The sequence below is a fragment of the Pollicipes pollicipes genome, unplaced genomic scaffold (genome assembly GCF_011947565.3).
Source record: "Pollicipes pollicipes isolate AB1234 unplaced genomic scaffold, Ppol_2.1 Scaffold_4740;HRSCAF=5597_pilon_pilon_pilon, whole genome shotgun sequence".
Taxonomy (NCBI): domain Eukaryota; kingdom Metazoa; phylum Arthropoda; class Thecostraca; order Pollicipedomorpha; family Pollicipedidae; genus Pollicipes; species Pollicipes pollicipes.
The window spans coordinates 9,164,827-9,186,402 of record NW_023596545.1 but is presented as its reverse complement, the minus strand read 5'-3'; the positions used below and the strand labels follow the sequence as shown (position 1 = coordinate 9,186,402).

The 21,576-nt window shown below is 50.9% G+C and overlaps 1 protein-coding gene across 1 annotated transcript in view; it reads left to right on the top strand.

Annotated features, from left to right (window-relative positions):
* Nucleotides 1-1,035: 1,035 nt before the first annotated feature.
* tws (protein phosphatase 2 regulatory subunit tws) overlaps nucleotides 1,036-21,576 on the top strand; it is a 35,547-nt gene continuing 15,006 nt past the window's right edge. The window contains exons 1-7 of the mRNA XM_037221476.1: nucleotides 1,036-1,170; nucleotides 5,213-5,281; nucleotides 6,427-6,690; nucleotides 7,231-7,343; nucleotides 7,763-7,940; nucleotides 9,319-9,483; nucleotides 11,564-11,730. Of these exons, the coding sequence (XP_037077371.1) occupies nucleotides 1,164-1,170; nucleotides 5,213-5,281; nucleotides 6,427-6,690; nucleotides 7,231-7,343; nucleotides 7,763-7,940; nucleotides 9,319-9,483; nucleotides 11,564-11,730 (963 nt within the window). The 5' untranslated portion in view covers nucleotides 1,036-1,163. The remainder of the gene's footprint in view (nucleotides 1,171-5,212; nucleotides 5,282-6,426; nucleotides 6,691-7,230; nucleotides 7,344-7,762; nucleotides 7,941-9,318; nucleotides 9,484-11,563; nucleotides 11,731-21,576) is intronic.

Sequence of the window (21,576 nt, the reverse complement as noted above, 5' to 3'; positions counted from 1 at the left end):
CTGACCTAAAGACTATCGCTATCGACGGAACGAATGGATTTGCCAGATAACTGTCTTGATGACCACAGTAGTGCCGGAACTGGATCGTTTAACGCCAATAAAGATGTAAGGGGATGGGTGCACTTACACTAACGGTGTAAACAACCGCGTCCCGGGGCTTCGGATGTCTTGACATTGTTGGGGAGTTGCAGATGCATCCCAGTTGTCAAACCCTTGCAATAAAGGAGTCTCGATATCACGTGCCCCTGGGTCCTCTTGATTTTGAGATTCGGCGGGCCCGATCGCCCCCATGGCGTTGAACTTCTCGTTGATCCCTGTTATCGCCTAGATCTCTATGACGGATCTCTGCTGATATTCTTGAGACCGGCTGTCTTAGGAGCATTTACATATGCACCCAGCGCGACGCTTAGCGGCCAGGCACGCTGTATTGTGCGGGATTTAGGGTAGAGTATCCTCAGGGGCGTAGTTTTGCAAAATGCGTTGGGGTGAGGGTGTGAGGGAGGGCTGAGTAGTGAAAAAGGCTTAACAGACTCCTAAATATGTCTTCAAACAGGTTTCTCGCCCAGGAATTCTGCCCACTTTTTTCTCCTATGTTAAGGGCGTACTGAATCACAGGAGCACCCCAAAACGAATAAGAAACTACACCCCAGTCCCCTCCCCCAACTAAGTCGACGAAATTTAGCGCCGTTACAAGCCATGCATCACTACAGGCGTTGTTTTGATTTTCCAAAGTGGCGAATGGGCGGTATTTTCCGGGGAACATGGGCATACACCCCTCATTTCCCCATGGGAAGCTGTTATGGCTGCTCGCAAGGGAGTTTAACGAGATAGTGCTGAGTAAAACTGTACCCCCATCATGGTGTATCTTTATGCAATTCTATCGCCTAAAATATTTTTTGGGTCTTTCAAAAATATTTTGAGATGATTTTCATAAGTAAAATATAGCTTTTGTGGCGTAAAGTGGGTGTTTTTTGAAAGACCTTCGATGAGCCGATGCAGTTGGATTGTGTTCTTCCATCCCTACATTGCCGCCATACTCTCTCCCTTTCTCGCCGCAGGATGTGTGGTGCATGGGAGTAGAGTGGTTGAATGTGGTTCTTCACCGATTTAGTGATTTATGTTCATTTGATTTCCCTTATTTCTAGAAGTTCATCACTCCTGATATGGCGGGTGAGTTGCTGTTCCATCCTGGAGATGATCCCAATATTCCGGCGTGGATTGTTTTGCGACAAAAGCGCATTAGTACGTGGGAACCGGATTAGTTGAGGGAAGTTCGGATTGGTTACTGGTTGAACGCAGTAGGAAATGTTCATATTTTATGATATTTGGTGTTAAAGATCTTTGCTGGAAGTTTTGGGGGGATTAATTCATGGGAGGCAGTTTCAATGCATAGGAATGGCTCTGTGGAATGTCTGGTCCAGTGGTCGGGCGTGCCGGACTGAAATCATGTTACACCGCATTTCCGGCGTAGCAGCGACAGCTCAGTAAAAGTTTTATTGCATTTTGGCTTTTAAAAGATTGATTAGAGTTTGGTGCATAGGCACTTCCAATTGTAGAGCTTAGGCAGCCATCAAATTATGCCTAAAGTTAATTTCAGGCAAAATTAGTAGAAATTTATTGAGGAACTTAGAACAAGTTAGGCTGACCTGTCTTTGTTGTGTATGAGTCCAAGATTCAGCAAATGCTAGTGTGAGGTCCAGTGCGTGGATGTCACAGACTTCAGGCATTGTGGATGGAAGTTTTTATTCATATTTCTGAAGGATGGTTGGTGTGCATTAGATGCCTAGTTCTGGTTGTTCTGGATTTCAGCAGGCTGTGTCAGTGTTGAGGTGTACTTTGGGCTTGATGGTGTTCAGCTCCATGTTCAGCGTGCTGACACCTTGCTGGTGCTCCAGTTAGTGCCTAGAGAAGTGGATGGATTTTGGCAATGTTATAAGTAAGGGTATAATGAGGAGTATAGTTAGGATTAGAAGTTTGTGAGAAGGTTGTGATGATGGTAGAAGACTGGCTGGGTTATGTTTATGTGTAAGCCTGGCAAAATTGAGCAGAAAATGAAGATGTATAAACACAGGTTGTGATTTTCTCAGTTTGACTACATCATGTAGGCATTCAGTGTAATGGATGTATTTTGTGTTTTTGCAAAGTAGAAAGTAGGATATCATTTGGAGTACAGTTGGATTAGGGGATTGTTAGATAAGGTTTGTGATGGTTGGATTTGTAGTTAGATATTTCAGGGGCTAGGCCTGGATAGGTTAGGTTAGGAATAGCAATGTGAAAGAATATTTCATGTTTAACATAGGTTGTACTGTTCTCCCCCCAGTGATAACTGTATCCTTTATTAAAGAAAATTGCTGTTTCCAGCCTGCCACATCAGCAAGGTGGAGAAAGTCTGGATCGACATGAACTTTTGCACTCATTTCTGCACTCAATCATGGAAGTCTTATCTTGTTCAACTTATATTGTTATTTCTTACACTCTACAAAAGATGGAAAAATAGGCAATGGGGTAAAAAAGCATAGGGGTCCTGATTTCATGAAAATGTTTATATTTATAAAATAACCACTAACAAAATAGCTATGTACAGTATTCTTATATACCATATTGTGTTAAACATTATTATGCATCTAACACACTGTAATCAGGATAGGGAAATTCAGCTTTAGTTTTGTCTAGGAACAGTTCTGTCATCACTTCTGGGTCCACTTTGAGTTATATGTCTCGTGAAGTCATTAGCATGGTCTTAAACTACAATGTTTAGCCGTCTTTAATAACTGGCTGGCTTTAGTATTGAGTTTTGGCATTTTTGACTGCTGCTTCTGTTTCACATGATCTTAAACAGCCAGATGGCTTGGGTCATGTCATGATGGTGAACTACAGGAACTCCTGCCCATCCTATCACTGCAGTATACCACACATCTTTTATGTGCTGTGAAGCATACATGGCTGCAAGCCACAACTACTGATCATTCTTAATGCCAGGTGACAATGGCTGGTAAAATGTCCAAAATGTCTGGACATCCTAAAACCCAACATTAAGATAACATAACCAAATATCCAACTGTTCATTGACCTGTCCAGTCACCTTGTAAAACCTGGAGATATCCTCCAGTGCCACAGGTAAAGCATCCATACAAGTTGTTTGGGGTTTGGGAAACAATGTTACACACTATGTTGAGCTTGAACCTTGTTTTTTAATTGACTTGGTTCAGTGTTGGTTTATTGTTTTCTAAATTTGAAGCTGCAAAGGTCTTCCCATATATGAATGTGAATGTTGAAGCCACTAGCTCCAAATTGGTATTCAGGTTTTGAGGGTATAATACCATTTGCTTCAGCTACAGATTCACAGCTCCAAGCTTCAAAGCCATTGGCTTTAACTATGGCTTTGTCTCTTTGTCTGGGCATTGATTTAAATGGAAGCCCAGGAGTTTTGCTTCATCTCCATGCTTGGTTCAAGCCTATATATTAAATTTCTCTGACTTGTATCCCAGGCATACTGAATATTAACTTTATGTGTGTGATGTGTGCTGTGTTACCATGTGCTAATCATGCACTATTTAGTATCTATGCATGTGCTTGCATGCATTATGAAATGTTGAAGATCACAGGGAACAAATATAGCACACTACATTTTTGTGATATATTCAATCCAGGTTCTAGTGAAAACAGTAACTTGTGTTGATTTTATTATTTGAAGTGCATTTCTCAGGGTCATGAGAATATGCATGTAGAGAGTTAATCTTGATCTCATGGCATATCTTAAGAAACCTAAATGAATGCTAAATATGTACCTGGTTCCTCTTTGCTATGAGTGGGGACAAAAACTGACTAACTTATTTTTTGGCATGGAAGTAATTCTTCACAATGCTGCATGAAAAAGTGAGCAAATATTGTTCACAAATATTAAAAAATATATATTATATATATAGAATATTATATATATTATTTTATATTATATATATATATATATATATATATATATATATATTATATATATATATAAATATTATAAAAAATATTCATCACAAAGTAATGTGAAGCAATAATATTTGACAAATGACCAGTGCCAGTAGCTTACACTAGAGCAACCAAAAAGATGTGTCAGTGATCAGTGAGGTGTGGTGGTTAGTAAGGGTTACTGGTTTAAATTGCTTATTGCCTCCCCATTTTAAGGCTGTGTGTACACAATTTCTGGAGGGTGTGTTACACTGACCAAGCTTTGTGTCATTCAAAATAGGTGGGCACATGAAGCATTTTAATGAGCATTTGAAAGCCACTCAGGAATGAATGCCAGGAGCAACTCCAGAGCAGCACACAAATAAACAGCGACTGCAACTCCAGAGAAACTGCATCCCCAGAATGCTAAAAAAGAAACATTTGACACTACTTGGAGGGGATGTGTCACTCATACATGCCACTGTCAGCATGTCATTATTCATTCAAAGTATCCATATCATATATGTAAGGATGCAGCAGATTTAAAAATTTGGATGTCACCCAGAATCCAGAACCAATGTCAGAAACACCCTAATGTCCTCATGGTTGGTTATTGCCCCTATGTCTTACGCCTTTGCACCAGGGTTTTTCTAGTGTATGACGTTGTTAGCTGTTATCTGTGTCCTAGGTATGCAGGTATGACATGAAAAAATCAGCATGATAGAAAATAGTGAAGCTATAAAAGTGAGTTAGGCATCATTGAATGATACAGTGTGCATTGCTTTGTTGCTTTTGGTGATAGGTTCAAAAGAAGGCTTGAAGACATTATTCCCTTAGTCATGCATTGTTTGAAACATTGCCATCAGGCAGAAACCCAGTGACATAAACATTGGTGGCTATCATCAGTACCAAATGTGCAGTGACATTGCCCTGTTCAGATTGAATATCTGACAGCAGGCATGGGCTACCACTCTATGCACATGAAATACTGCTACCTCAGTCTTAATCTCACTTTGTGGGCTAGAGATTACTCTAAACTCATTGTTTATGATGTCCTTGGGGTGACCTAGTTGCATTTTCCAGTGACATGTGGTCATAAGTAGTGTCATGGATGCACTGCATGACATTTTTGTGATAGCACCAAAAAATGGCCTCTTCCTTTGGTTAGCAGGCATATATTTTCCAGTCATCATTGCCCAGCTGGATTGGAGGGTTTTCACTTCACATGCTGTTGCAGCATCAAGATACCTCTGTGTAATGACATTTTGTTTAATTGCAGGGTGTGTTGGAATTCCTCAATGGTGTTTCTCCCAAGTGAAAGGAACCCTTGAAGATGAAATTCATGATGGTAAGTACTGTGATGAGCTGTGTGTGTTTGCGTGATGCACATGTAAAGGCTTGCTGTTTCATGTCAAACTCAGGAAGTTTATGTGACTAACCAATGCATGAGGGAGCTTTGTGTTTGTTTTGGAGTCACATCAGAGAAAGATCGGAGTGGAGAAAGGTGCAGACTGCGCAAGCCCATTTTTGTCTTGTTGATTTGTCAGTTGAAAGTGGTGCCTAAATCATTATCTCATAAGTGGATATAATGTTTATTTTTATGACAGAAAAGTCAGACATTTTCCTTTTGCTCAGACTATACAACCACATTATTCTGTGTTGCAAAAAAGCTAATTTGTAGTGACTGATCAATATCCTGCATGAGGTAAATATAAATAGGAGGCTCTGCCAGGTTTTTGTCTTATGTTCTGACTGTAAGGAAATGCTGTAGCAGCTACTGGCATCCAATCCAATGGTACTTTGAATACAGTTTGTGTTGGGCACATTTCTATATCAGGTGCGGTGTCGGGAAGCTTGCTCTGTCGCCGCACTGACTCGCTGTCCCACGTGAGAGCTCAGAGGGCGTGCCGAGTGTCCGTACCTATGGACTGTACAGGTGTGGTGTGGAGAGCTTGCTCTGTTGCCGCGCTAACCCGCTATCCCACGTAAGAGCTCAGAGAGCGCGCCGAGTGTCCGGATTTGTGGACTGCACAGGTGTGGTGCGGGGAGCTCGCTCTGTCGCGTTAGAGCTCGCTCTAACCCGCTGTCTCTCGTGAGATCTCACAGAACTCGCCGAGTGTTCATACCTGTGGATCGTACTGAAATAGACTGTGGGCGCCGTATATGCAGCCAAACTGGGCTGATGATAAAAGCTGTGATTCCCATGACCTGTCTGCCGCCGTGCTGTGTAACATACATCATTGCAGACTGGTTAGTGAATATTACCAGCTGGGTGCCGCGTTCGCGCTCCTCAAGAGTCAAGTGTCAAGCATGAGGTGCAGACTGCCTCTTTGTTTTGGGGATTTTCTTTAAATGCGGATTCGGAAGAGGAAGTGATAAAAGACTGAATGAAAAGCAATCTTGTTCGCTAGTTCGCGTACAAGTCGCGATTCACCACCTTTGGCACGTAAGGGAGTGAAACCGTGCTGAACCACCGCTGCACCTGCTTGACAGAGGACATCATCTCCTGCATGGAGTTCGACCATGACGGCGAGCTGCTGGCGACGGGCGACAAGAGCGGCCGCGTGGTGATCTTCCAGCGCGACCCGCAGTCCAAGACGCACAAGCCGCCGCGCGGCGAGTACAACGTCTACAGCACGTTCCAGTCACACACGGCGCGCTTCGACTCGCTCAAGTCGCTCGACATCGAGGCCAAGATCAACAAGATCCGGTGGTTGAAGCGCAAGAACGCCGCGCACTTTCTACTCTCGACGAACGGTGGGTGAACCGGTCACCGCCGGCGAATAACGGCGCACATGATGGTTAGCGTGCTCTAGCGGTCGGACGTAAAATTAAACGGTGGCTTAAAACGAGTGCCTTGCACACTGATCTATGTGTTGGTATTTGTTGTCTTTGCTATGTCCTTTTCTCAAGGTAGGTTCAAAACTGTTATGAAAGTGATACAAATTCAATGCACAGAAGAATGATATTCTGGTCCGGAATGGTGGTTATGCCTATGTACTTTAAACAATGTGTGCCTAAGTATTGACAACACCTCGTCACAATCATTCTGTAATATTTTTGCATGTGCTGTTTTATTGGGGCGAACTTTGATTCCTTGCGATGTCCTCCAGATAAACGTGGCCAGCATTTAGTCTGTCGGCTCTGAACAAGTGTTGAGTAATGTGAGCTGTGGCTGTGGGTAGCCTGTTGCAGTGTATGCCGGGGATCGGGCGTTAGAGTGACATCCGCGGCCGAGCGGGGTCGGTCCTGGGCCGCTGGCGCCGCCTTGCTGACCGTAGTGGCTGTCTGTTGCAGACAAAACGGTGAAGCTATGGAAGGTTTCGGAGCGGGACAAGCGGGAAGTGGGCTTCAACACGCGCGAGGACAGCGGTGTGCTCCGCGACTACTCCAGCATCACTTCGCTCAAGGTGGGCGAAGCTGCCGCCACTGCCATATCATTGGCAGCGACCTTCACCCGTTCGGTGGGGCCTGCTGGGCTAAGGGCCGAGTGGACTGGGCGCTGAGTGACCTGGTGCCATGACTGGGAACGCATCTGCGGCCTGCAGTCGCGGACTTCCTATGCTGTTAAGCTTTGCGCTTGACGAAAACGGTGTTGCGCTACGCAGGCCATGCCGTTGGTGCGTTGTCGAGTGCCCTGCCCCGCGTGAACGCATGTGACGGTACATTTGGTGCATTGCAGACGCGCCCCCGGGTAACACGGCCAATCCGTTGTAGTTCCTGCCGCTGCAAAGCTAGCCCCGAGACCTGTCCGGCCTCCGGCCAGCTCGGCGTGGGAGGGGTGGCCTGGCGGTGCGCCACCTCACGCCGTGCGCTCACGTGCCGCCAGGTTCCGCGGTGGGCGCCGATGCGACTGACGGTGAATGCTTGCCCGCGGCGGAAGTTCCGCAACGCTCACGTGTACCACATCAACTCCATCAGCGTCAACTCGGACCAAGAGACGTTCCTCTCCGCTGACGATCTCCGGATAAACCTCTGGCACCTGGAGGTCAACGACAAAAGCTTCAGTATCCTTTTCCGTCGCTGGATGTCGTTCGTGACGTGAGGAGGGGGATGCTTTCACTTGCTCACTTGTCAGATGCAGCTGGTCGGGTATATGCAGGTAGCTGCCGCCGGCCCGAACTGTGTGCATGGGATTGGGGAATGACGGTTCCCAAAGTGGAAACGGCATTTGGGAAATGGAATGTGCCATTTTCCAACATGACGTCCGCGACGGCGATGGTGGGCAGTTGGGCAGCATTGGCAATGGTGGTGGCAATGGTGAAAGGGTTAATATTTTTTGAAAACCTGCACGAATGGCACGATAATCGCAAGCTTGGTCTAAATTCGCTGCGATGGCGGGCACGTCCGATATATTCGGAAATGTCCTCTTCATTCCAGACCCGTATTCCGTCACCAGCACCTGAATAGCCGGTTGTCTCCGGCTAAAACAGCATACACTGCCAGTGTTGTATCTTCGCACGCCTTTTCCACAGCTCATCTCCTAAGGACAATGAAGGTTCCGAACGCAACGTTGCACACGCATGAACAGACATACCTCAGCAACGCTGCAATTGTCCTGAACCGCGCATTTCAGTGCAGCATTTCAAGCTTCTGCAACTGTATCACGGAACAATTCTACAACAGTAATTGACCCTGGTCAATTGCTGTTGCCCACGTAGAATGCCCAGACAAAAGTGTACCTTGCCGTCCGTGCTACGTGCTGCGCTGTTAGACAGTAATATTAACCTTATTCCTCGGAGAAAAACCAGGGGAATGGAGGTATAGTTGGGTTGATATTTCGGCAGTATGCCTTTATCGAAACAAAAGCAGCAGATTTTGTTAATACCGCTTACCAATACCCAATGCCTCTTCTGCTATTGTTTCGATAAAGCCATGTTGCCGAAATATTAACCGAACTACATCTCCATTCTCCTGGTTTTCCTCCGAGGAATAAGGGCAATACTTTGTCCGTCCCGGTGGCTCAGTTGGTTAGAGCGCCTGCATTCCGACCCACCCATCCGTGGCGGGATGGGTTCGAGTCGCTTTAGGGCGCTCGCTATTTGCCCTTGGCAGGTATGGCCTGCGGCCGGTGGCAGCGGTCGCGCTAAAGGTCAGTTGACGTCAGAGGGCAGGGCGGACCGTGCCGAGCATTGCGGCACGTTAAGCTTTCGCCACTAAATTCTGCCGTTGCCTGGAACTGCGCGATCGGATGGTGGGGGTCAGGGCTCACACAACAAGCACTGCTTAGCGTGAGCGCTGATCCCAGAAATCCATCCATTCAAAGGATTCGGACCAAATTTATAAAAAAAAATACTGCTGTCTTATCTATGTCAATAATGTTCCTCGCTAATGCACTGAACAGCTTCCGTGCTGCACTGTCGTTTGCCTTGACCGCGGCCGCAGACATTGTAGATATCAAGCCGAGCAATATGGAGGAGCTGACGGAGGTGATCACCGCGGCCGAGTTTCACCCCTCCGAATGCAACCTATTCGTGTACAGCAGTAGCAAGGGCACCATTCGGTTATGTGATATGCGACAGGCGGCCCTCTGTGATAACCATGCAAAAAGTGAGTACTGAACGGGGATCGTGTATGCATTAATTTGACGCTCCCTGGCCCCGGCCAGCCGGTCGCGTGTGGTCATTGATGTGCGGGGACTTCTGGTGCCATTTATGTTTAGACAGTGCGACTGGCCTCTGCCTTTTCTACTTAAAAAAAGGATGACAATTACTTCGTCATTGATGCGTGGAGACCCTTCGTGCCATTTATTTTTAGGCTGCGACTGGCCTCTGTCTTTTCTACTTTTTTGTGAAAAAGGATAACAATACGTCATCGATGTGTTGGGCTCCGGCTGCCATTTCTTTCAAGACAGTGCGACTGACCTCTGTCTTGCTCGTTTTTATTTGTTGAATAAGGATAGCAATTCAGTCGGTTTTAAAAAGGGTTGTGGCGTGCAGCTTATAACGTACGTGGAATATAAATCTTAAGCTCGAAAACGTTGATAAAAGTGGCACTCGACAAAAGTTCCCGAATCGCGTTGTTATTTTCTGGCCGGCTGCTTTTTGCAACTTGTTGTTGACTAACGCGAAAGTTTTTCCCTGTCCAATTTGTCAATGCTAAGCGTTGCGTGCACTCCGATTTTAGGGTGCAGGGCTCCGGAAGTTTTCCGCCTTGTGTGCGATGTGCCGCCGGCGAGCAGCGGGTACGTGTCTGATCCGAGTGGTGCTCAGGCGTGCTGAGTGCCGGCCGGATCAGTCGTGTCGCCCTGCCGTCGAGCCGGCTCCCGTGGGACGGCTGGGGGCGGGTCTGAGACGCGTCGCTGCTGGTCTGGGGCCGACGGCTGGTCGGTTAGCGGCCGGTACGCCTGACGAGGTCAGGTCGGCTCCAGCGGGGCGCTTGTGCGCGGCTCTAAAGCGCCTTCGCCGCCGGTCTGGGACCGTCTGCTGGTCAGCCAGCGGCCGGTGCTCCTGACGAGGCCAGGTCGGCTCCAGCGGGGCGGCTGCGCGCGACTCTAAAGCGCCTCCGCCGCCGGTCTGGGACCGTCTGCTGGTCAGCCAGTGGCCGGTGCTGCTGACCAGGTCAGGTCGGCTCCAGCGGGGCGGCTGTGCGCGGATCTAAAGCGCCTTCGCCGCCGGTCTGGGACCGTGCGCTGGCCAGGTAGCGGCCAGTGCTCCTGACGAGGTCAGGTCGGCTCCAGCGAGGCGCCTGTGCGCGGCTCTAAAGCGCCTTCGCCGCCGGTCTGGGACCGTCTGCTGGTCAGCCAGCGGCCGGTGCTCCTGACCAGGTCAGGTCGGCTCCAGCGGGGCGGCTGTGCGCGGCTCTAAAGCGCCTTCGCCGCCGGTCTGAGACCGTGCGCTGGCCAGGTAGCGGCCGGTGCTCCTGACGAGGTCAGGTCGGCTCCAGCAGGGCGGCTGTATGCGGCTCTAAAGCGCCTCCGCCGCCGGCCTGGGACCGTCTGCTGGTCAGCCAGCGGCCGGTGCTCCTTACGGAGCCGGCGGCGGATGGTGTCGCGGACCGACCGCCGCTCCCAAGGGCGCTAGCTGGTAGCCGGGCGACCCGAGCATGGGCGGTCGCGGACAGCAGTTGCGTCGTAGAGTGCTATCGCTGGCCGGTGCCGCGCACTCCACTAGGATTCATCATTAATCTTCAGTGCGATAGGCTCTTGTCGGCGAAAACCGTTATTGCACTACTGTGCTGCTGCACTCCCGAAACACCTGTTGGATACGCTACCAAGGCCGGTAATACAATGGACGATAGCGTGCAACGAGGCCTCCGGGGTTTGCTTTATTGGCAGACAGGAAGGCATGTTCTGGAGTAAAGCCGCGGTAGCTGGAATCCTCGATGCTCAAATATGTTTTCGCGTTCCCGGCAAAGGCGTTCGTGTCGCGCACACATCCGTCGCATGTTTACGGGCGCGGCTGTCAGCGGGGTCACTTCCACGGCTAGTTTGGGAGATGCATGTGTGTTATCGCAGCCACTCCAGCCCTCTTTGAATCGGAGCCGCCGGTAGCATGCGCTGGCCGTGGCGACCGGCGACGCTCGTAGAGGCGTTCTGGCGATGGCTCCATTCGAGCGCTGAGCGTCGAGATTTTGTGGCAGGCGTGCTGTGTGTCTGAGCGTCGGTGACGCGTCCGACTCGGCGTTTCAGTGTTCGAGGGCCCCGAAGACCCGTCCCGAAGCTTCTTCTCCGAGATCATCTCTAGCATCTCCGATGTCAAGTTCTCCAACTCGGGCCGCTACATGATCTCGCGCGACTATCTGTCCGTCAACGTGTGGGACATGAACATGGAGTCGCGGCCGATCGAGACGTACCAGGTGAGTGCCGGGGTCCGCCCGGCCCTCCCGGCGACCTCTGGCCAACCGCCGGGCAACAGGCGCCGGCACAGGCCGTGATGACGGCCGGTGCCGGGTCCCACCGCCTGCCACCCGCCGTCCGCCCGAGCGGGCGAAGCGGCCGAGCAGCACGCCCCAGCCTGTCGGTCTCAGCGGTGTGACGGAACGCTGGATCCTGCTCCAGCTCCCCACGACCCTCCCCCGCCCGTCCGGGTCCAGTAGCAGTCAGTGCCGTCTAGTCCATTGGACGTGCTCCCCCGCACCGGCCGGGCTCCGAGCGTCTCTTGAGCGGAGGTCTGCACCGCCCGTCCTTTTCTGCTGTCGGCTTTCTTCGTCGGCGTTTTTCGTGTCGAGTGTGGTGCCGGCGAAACGGCCGGCGCCAGCGCAGCTGGTCCGTCCCCATCCAGAAGAGCTGCGACGGAAACGGCCTGCCAGTTCAGACACGAAAGGCGCGACGGCTGCGAAATTGCGGCGCAGCGGTGGGAAATGGTCCGTGGCTGTCTTTGCCTCGGGTCGACTTCCCGACCATGATGATGTATGGGCGTCGTATGTTTTATTTTCTCGACACGTTTTCGTTTTACGCTGCATAAGGAAAGCCGCGTGCTTAGACAGTGTGAATAATCGGAAAGGTTTGTTATGTCCCGTGGAACGCCCTCGCACGTGTTCAGGCACTGTATCCATTAATGTCTTGAATGGGTAATAGGTAAATTAAATCGTCAAGGGATCTTCCCGTGTGAGGATGTTGAATCTGCATAATGTTGTCATAGTGTGACGCTGTGACAACAGCATGCAGGTCTGAGATTTTAGAGCGCCAATGGGCACGCGCAAACCGGAGTCGGTGCGTTCATCCTGGCGGGCGTCGTCGAGCCCGGGTCGGTCTCCGTGTGTGTGTGTGTGACTGGTGGCCTTGTCCGAAGCCGAGACCGTCAGTTCATCGGGCGACGCGCAGTACTTCAGGCACACGGTGTGTCTGATGGGTGCTGCCCATGACAAGCCGCCCCTGTCAGTCGTCGGTGGTCAGGTGTACGGCGGCGACCTGCCCATCGCCGGGTCCGTCCTGCCGCGTCGCACTCGTCGGCCCGGTGGCGCGTTGCGGCCGCGTCCCGCAGCTGGCGGCCTCGTCGGCCGGCCATGCCGCCGTGTCCGGCTCGCGCTGTTAGCTCCGCCGTCGGGCGGCAACCTGCCCTCAGCGGTGCACCATTCCGGAGTGGCGCCACTCGTCGCCGCGCGAGGTCTCCAGCCGTGTTCCTCGAATCGTTACGTGTGCTCCCGATGCCGCCGGGGCGCCGCTCCTCGGGCGGCGTAATGCGGCGGCGGTCGTCCTTTCAGTGTTGTCCGATAGCATTAAGAGGTCTCGGGCTGGAAACGCGACGTGTGCATACGGGACGAGGGCGGTGGGTGGCGCGCCGGTCCGTGGTAGCGTCTCTGCCGAGAACGGAAGCCGGTGCGGAGCGCGCCGCTCGGCGGCTGTTGACAGTCCCGGCGGCGGCCGCTGATTTTATGACGTGCAGAGCCGCCGCGGGTAAATTCGCATAGCTGGCCGCCCGCTCCACTTTGCCGCTGTTATCGCAAACATGTTTTGTAGAGGCGCGCCAACTGCGGACAAATTAAAGCGTGTGCTGGTGCAACGCGGTGGGACCGGTGCGCGCGCAGTGGCTCGGCGGCCGGGCCCGGACATCTGGGGCCCGGGGATTTCAGCTCTCATCTGCCGCGGCCGGCATCGATTGGGCACCGCTGGCGTGTGCCGCCGCCCGGCTAGCCGGTGCACTGAACACACCTGGCTCATCCTGCCCCGGGTCTGGGCTCAGCGCTGGGAGTCGGGCGAGCAGCGCCCCGGGGTCACCGCAGGGGTGATCATGACAAAGCGGGAGGGGGAGGAGCTAAGCGCTCAGGAAAGGCAAGGGCGCGACCCGAGCTAAGGAGAGGTGAGTGATCGTTCCCAGCGTGTCAGCGGTGTGGCTGTGAGCCGGCCGTGTACACCATGTGGACGCTGCCCAGCTGCCTGGCGGCGGACGTCTCGATCAGTCATGTGGCACAGAAGCAATGAGTGGGACTGGCACGCAGTTTCGCAGCATTGGAATGGCCCGGCTTACCCTCTGGACGTTTGCGTTTCCTGGTTGAGCGCTGGCGGGAGAGTCTGCAAGGGTGCTGAGTCTGGGCGACTCGCTCTGTCCGCGCCCCGGGCTCTTGGGAGACCAGGCCCATATCCCCGGCGTGTGGCGAGCCGGCGGTGCTGGCGGCTGCCTTTCGGCTCTGGGAGGGCAGCACCTGAGCGCGGCCGAACGGTGGTCAAATCCGAGCCCAGCCGTGTCATTGATCTTTGTGGGAACGACCGGAGAGCCCGCGCTGCATCATAATCGCACGCTCTTTTGCCATCGGACGTGCAGGATGGAATGCCCAGAACACGTCATCGCCGGTATAGACATACTGGTAATGAGGGGATCGACCCTGGAGTTTTGTCCGGCGTGCCCCAGCTTTCTTGCGGTAAACGGCGTCGGAGGTCCTCAGCCGTGCGCTTGCTTTAGGAGTGACGGGTATTGGTATTTGGAGGTGATATTATTCAAGCTGTTGTTTTCGTCGGGTGTGTCAGTAACGCACCAGACTGGGACGATAACCCAAACAACAGACTCCTCCGTAAGTCTCGTACCATTCGCCAGTGCTAATCACAATACTATGGCTGCTGGTAATGCAGTTCCCGTCTGTCCAATTTGGAATGCGTTTTGTGCTGCTCCACCTCTGCCCAAGTTAGTGTTGCTCTGCCTCTCTAATTTTGTGTCGTACCTCCGCCGGATTTGACGCTGCTCAACTTCTACCCGGTTGGGTGCTGTTCCGCCTGTGCCCGGTTCGGTGCTGTCCCACCTTTACCCGGTTCGGTGCTGTTCCGCCTCTACCCGGCGCCAGGGACGACGTTGTTTTGGTGCTATCGGGTTCTTCGCTCTGCGTGGCTGGTAAGTTATAGCGGCTGCTATTGCGGCCCCACGATTTACGCACCATCGATCGATGACAAGATTCGCCATATTGTACTCGGCCGCGTGGCCCTGTGGACTCGTCCACGTACGCTACTGCTGGTCCATTTGTACATATGGTATATTGTGTTTGCTATTAGCGTAGCTTCACAAAGTAAGTTTAAGGGCTGCACCATGACAAATTATGAAACCTACCCCAAAGCTGGTCAACAAACAGATTTCTCGCCAGTTTTGGACCATTTTTCTCACAATTTTCTTGTTTGAGGGGTTGAGGAAGGCTACAACCCAAGTTACGGGCTGAATTCCTCCCCAACTGCATTGGAAACCACGCCTCTGGTATTGCCTGTGATCCCATTTAGACGTCGGCTTTTCTCGCGTTCGTCGTACTGAACGTAAATGCGTATGGAAGGGCGACGGATCGGGAGCCGCCATATTGTACTCGCCCGTGTGGCCGTCCGAAGTCGTTGGTGTGCAGCTGTGTTATTTGTAGGTTATATTTTTGTGTTAATTATTTTGGGAAAGATCCTAGTCATCTCAAAATGTATATATTTAAGGGCATCATGGTGCCACCAGGTTGGTCGTCTTTACCGGTGTAGGGAAGCGATATTTTGCCTTCAGACTTGACAAAAATAATTTGCGATGTAGTTTTCTTTCCATACTGTTCCCTTGTCCCAGGAAAATTAGGTGATGTCGATTGCGAAACCAGTTTCTGAAAACGAACATTCAGGCATTCATTCTTTCTTTAAGACTTGAGAGAATGTTGGTTTTCGAAAGTTCGTCAGTTAACTTCGTCGAGTGTTTAGCTGGCGATACCGCTGTGGGTCTGAATAACTATAAAACTGGGCGAATGACTCGTTTTGATTGCAGTAAAGGACTGGTGTAAATATGCGCGAACATTAACCACAGCCAGCGCGTGTCGAGGTATGTCACAAGAAATGCGACGCACCACTCCAGTGCAGCATGTGGGCCGCTGGCTCGCTCGTCGGTGGTGGCATGTGCGAAATCAGTGGTCACCGTTGGCTGTCTGACGTGTTCAGCGTCCTGACAGTGGGCCAACCAGCTGTATGACACGCCCGTTTGACTTGTAGGTCGCCCTCGACTGCCGGTTCCAGCAGTTTCCTCCCGGCGCCGTGACGCCCATCTCGCTCCGCGAGAGCTCCCCGGACCAATTATTTCCGGCGGCCGCTCAGACTGAGAAGTCGTGCCGCCTGGTGTGCCGCCGGGACTACTGGCACGTGCTGCGATTTCGGTCGGGCGGCGCTAGAGGGTCGCGCGCCGGCCTCGGCGGCCTGTTTTTGCTCCAGTCCGATTACTAATTGGCGGCTCCGAAGTCGGCGCCGGCAGCAGGCCGTCAGCCATTTGGCGGGACGGCGGGCCGCGCCGCCGCCGTCGCGGAGGCAGCGCGGCGGCCGGGCGATGACGCCTCCGAGCCGAATCAAAATGTGCCGAGTGTGACAATGGAGGCCCCTCGGTCGACACGGCGGCGTCCCAAGCCGGGAAAGTTTCGACCTGCTGTCGGTAAAGGAGGCTAGGGCAAACTTGGCGCGCGAGTTGGTGATTGGTGGCGGGGCCGTCCCCGGCGCCCGGGCCGTATCTGAGGGCGATGGCAGTGCAGCTGCTCGTCGGGCGTTGGGAGGCGGCCATCAAGTTCTCTTTGTTTAAGCATGTCGGCTCACTGTTATGAGACAGCGCCTGAAGTGGTCACTTGATGTTATTGCCTGTTTTGGGACAGGCGTTTTAGGCTTAGTGTCAGTTTTTCAAAAGCGCCCGTCGTAAGTGTTGGGGAATGAGCACGTCCTATACACTGGGTGCCTTCGTAAATTGGGCTCCGTGAAAGGGATGGACGGTGATTTTCGCACAAACTTCGCAAGGTAGAGGGAGCTAGCTCCACCCACTGACTTCTCATTGGTGGATTCGGTGCTCTTTCAGGGGCCTGTACGGTGTCGGTGCCTCTCTTTACCGCGAAAAATGCGAACAGCCTTTTACAGCATCACGCTTAAGATTAAAACGATGCCCTTAATTACAGACGAGGTGTAAAATAGCATCTGGCTGTGGAAAATATTCAGATTTGGGCTTTAGGTTCTGCCCTAGCCGTTTCAAGTATGGACTCCAGGAAGTGTCATTGAATACAGATAGTTCATTTCACAAAATGCGCATCTGGTCGGTGGCGGCAGATGTCCATGAACATTACACCTTCCCGTTTTTTTTAAAACCCAGGTTGTGAAAATACAAGACTGTTGGCCAGTTTCCGTAGTCGTTTCCCATTGAAATGAAAGATTTGCGGTCAAGAGCGTTCAAACAACTGTATAAACATCTGCACAGTGACATTAAAGTTTTTGAAAAAAGGCTTTTGGTGTCTGAATACGCATCTTTGCGGTGCATTCCAGGGTTTGTGGATAATCTTACAGAAAGGTTCGCGGTGTTGCATTATCCCACCTTTTTGTACTTTTTGTACCGGGGTAGATCACGTAGTCAGATTTGATTGGTAATACCAGTTTTCTGAAAATCCTTCTGTAGAGCCCAGCAATTTGATTTGAAGTGGCCGCTTCGACGGGAGAAACCTCATAGGACTTCCTTCTCACCTCGATGTGTTCATTGTTTATTCATTGCTGTGAGGTCATCAATGGTTGGTGTTGACGTGGAATAACCCGCCTTCCCCTCCCCGGCTGCCGTCTGATTAGCTGTTTCTACCTGCGATACTGATGTTCTGCAGTATGACATATTTTGAGAAGCACCCATCGCATGTTGGGTGGAACACTGCGAGCGCCATGGTAAACCTCCCTCACCATTGTAGTCCTAGCTTTTTCCTCAGGTGCATTTGTAGTCAACCAGCACATTTCTTGCAATATTCACCGTCTTCGCAAAAAATGGATCATTTAACAACCTTAGTGCACATGATCAATTCAGCAAACCCTTTTTTGGTTTGCTACAATGACACGTAACTACATGATGTTTTTTTTAATTCCTCTTATCACGATTTACGACCTTAGCCGTGCATGACCTTGGCTTCATCTTACCGGTTTGATAAAATGGAGAGGGAGTTTTGGTTTCTAAAAACTGGAGCTTTTGAGAGAAAAAAACCTGAAGGCTACAAAAATGTGTTGAAGAAGGCATGACATATTTTGTTTGTACCAATGGCACATATTAATAAAGAAACACAACTTCTAGTTGTTGTCTTTGATCGGATGATTTGACGCGAGCTGTAATGCCGTTCTCACATAATTAAGATGCAATATTTTGGGAAAACTAGCAGTCACATGTTGACCAGGGCTATTTTGCCGTCTTGAAGGCTGTCATTCGCAATTTACATACGGTGTGAAAAATCCACCAGCCATCCAAAAGGACCTTGACCTCAACATCGGCGAGCGCCATGTTGGAGTGCGCCAGAATGGACCAAGGCTCACGTATCGTCCATGCACGGCATGACAGGGATAAACAAGTAAGAAAGCAGTCCAGTGTTGGCCTGAAAGGTTAACCGCGTGATTTGGACTACGAAATGAAAAAAATGCACGCAATATCTTGTTTGCGACGCAGTTCCGCTCCCTGGTGTTGACAGTATTGATGATAGTTTCTCAGAGTGAACCAGGTCATCTTTTAAAAATATGTTCCAAAGGTGGAACACTTCCTTCAATGTGGTAGCCGTGATAAGCTAAACCGCTGAAAGAAAAGCCTTCGTCAAACCGAGGCCAAAGCATGAACGTTGAACTGCGCAACGGGCGATCTTGCGGGGATATGGCGACAACACGGAATATAGAGGCTGTTGCGTCGTCTCATTGCGCACATGCTGGGGTCCCTTGTTTTTCTGTATTGTTTTGGAAAACACGTTATCGCTGAGCTTGTTTTCGTTGTACAAATTAAACAGTACAAAAGCTGGACCCGAACAGTCGCTTTCATCAGCGCTCGGCTCCGAGGCGATGCGGGCGGCAGCTCCAATTGATGAGTGGAATTCAATACTGAACCTCGTCCCGCTTATGGGAGTGGCATAGGGGCGTATTTCCGCAAAATGCGTATGTGTGTGAGAGAGGAGCTGAACAGTGAATGGTGACTCAACTCAACCCCAAAATACGCTAACAAACCGGTTTTCCCCTGGATTCGGCTCAATACTACTCGACGTTGGAGAAATTGGAGGGGGAGGGGGGGGGGGGGGGGGGGGGGGCGGGGGGCTTGAGTTCAAGTCGGGCAGGGTGAGGCTTTTTTAACAGACCTCCGAACTTTTGAGGGCGCTGCATCTCTGGCATCGTACGTGTCTGGGATCATCACCAGCGATCATTGGCTGGACGGAGCATGTCAAGCGACTGGCCGTGCGCATCATGTTGGAAATGATAAAACCATAGGCTTCCCCGGGTAGCCTATGCGGTGTTCGAGCCAGGCGACTTCCGCTCGGAAGAGGTGGTCATCCCATCCAGCATAGCGAGGCTCGTTCTGGATCACGGTAAAGCAAAGGATGGCTTTAAATCTGAGAGCGCAGCTTCAGAAGGCTTTGTCAGAAAGTCTGTCCTGGGCTGCAACTGAAGCTGACGACGATCCAACGGTGACGATTGGTGCCAGTGGTGACGATTGACACCAGTGGTGACTGCTTGTGATCATGGGGATACCGAGCCATGTTGATGTATGTGGCTACCATTTTCCAGACACCGCGGCTAAATGATTGACAAAGACAACATCTCAGCTTTCGTTTGCAGTGTCGCCTGGCTTAAAGTGTACGGCATCTATGTACGTCCGTGGGGTGCGGCAACATAGGTGGAGTGGACTGTAGCAGGTTTAAAGAGCTTAAATCGGCAGAAAAAGAGTGTGCATCTGGCCGCAGGAAGCGCCGTGCCGAAGGGGCTGCCCTCTGCCGGCTCCGTCTTGGCCACACGTACCAAACGCACCATCCCTTGGGAGGATGGCCCATCATCTTTCACCCCATGCGGTATAAAAATGAGCCCACTCGACAAGACATAGGAAGAAGGTTGTCTGTCGTATTGGGGCAGTTTGGTGCATCAATCCAAAGTCAATGTTTTCCAAAAGTCTCTGGGCAACAACAGCAAACAGCAATTTTGCAATAACAGCAATTTGGTAAATTTTGGATTCTTTCGGTAATCACCAAGTGCCTTGCATTAAAAAGGTAACTTTCTAGGGCCCCAGACATCCAAAAATATATGAAGTAGCATCTCGGCATGAAGTTTCAAAATCCCAAATGCGCGTCGCGCCCCAAATGCAATGTTTTTTTTTTACTCCCATCACACATGGAGGAGATACTCCAATACTTGTCTTCATGGATCATTAAACAATATGTGAATCGTCGCCCAACGTGCGCCGCGCTTCACGGCCTGACAGCTCAAAACACACGTAACGTCCGTGCCGCTGCTGCACAAGGCGCGAACTAGGTCGGCGCCATACAACTCGCTAATTACAGTTTCCGTGGTGACTGAAAGTTTGCCTTCAACTTAACGGCCGGCGTACTCGAAACGGCAGGGCAGTAACACCAAAGGTAGTGGCTCGGGAGTCGTCCCGTGGCGGGCGTCGAGGCGGTTTCCTGTTTCTTTTTTTTTTTGTTGCAGCATGCCTCATTGCTCTCTTTGTTTTTGGTGATCAAGTAAGACAGTAATACGGCTAGAAGTAGACGGCTCATTTCAGCCTTTTGGCTCCCAGACGGTGCAGACGGCAGAGCCATCAGCCTTTGGCCCCAAGCAATGCAGACGGCAGAGCTATCAGCCCTGGGCTCCCAGACGATGCAGACGGCAAAGCTATCAGCCATTGGCTCCCAGACGATGCAGACGGCAGAGCCATGAGCCATTGGCCCCAAGCAGTGCAGACGGCAGAGCTGGCCCCAAACAGTGCAGGCAGCAGAGCTATCAGCCCTCGGCTCTCAGACGATGCAGGCGACAACTCCAATCGATCAGCGGTTACCGAAAATTGCGATACATGTTAATCAATTTGTTGCAAGGTGGCTTATCTCCCGGATGAGGGGGGCTGACGTCATTAATGTGTCACTGCCAATGGTAAATGGCCGGTTGATAAAGGCGCAGTTTGTGGGCAAATGCTGCCAGGAAAAAGGCGCACTAAACATGCCAGTAGACGTGTGAGTATGTATGGCCCACGACAGGGATGTCTGTGATCACGTCAAATTTTCAAGCTTCAAATTTTCAAGTTTCAAGTTTTCAAATTTTACCAAATTCAAGACAGCTTAGGGCAATGGAATGCTGCCTATAGGATGGTATCCTTCTTCAGGCATGAAATGCGTACTTTGAAAGGCAAGACGTTTTTCAAAGAGAGGGCTGCTATTGTTTTTATGACCAAAATCGCGGTGGTGCAGTGGGGGGGGGGGGGGGGGGGGGGCATGGGATGCCTTCAGGGAAGTAGAGGACGTTTCGGATGCGAAGGCTTTCCTGATATTGGTGTGCTGTCACACCATGCTGGCTTAGGAAATGCTAATATGTAGTCGGCTGTGATGAGTGTGCAGCATGCAATCAACTCAATTATGCGCTCTGAACGTGTTGACTGGTTATGATATGCTAACAATTATTGCTCCGGCGTCATATTCAAAAGCAATGGTGGCTGGTATGTGAAGTCCTGAGTATTGGTATTGAATGATTTGTTCTATTAAATTTATTTTTAACAACAATAGTTCCTGAAGGTTCTTGAGGCACAGCCGTTTGGACGGTCTTCTTTGACCCATGAACGGTTTTTCTCGCGCCCGAAATTAGCACTGCATTGTACCAGCGGGCCGTCATTATTGCATCTATCCACATATAGACTAACTGCCGTGGCCTCCGGAGGCGCGACCAAAATGTGGCTGACGCTGATGGTCATTATATCAACACCGCACACATCTTCGTAAAGCATTGCAGAAAGAAATCATTCGAACGGTGATTAGATG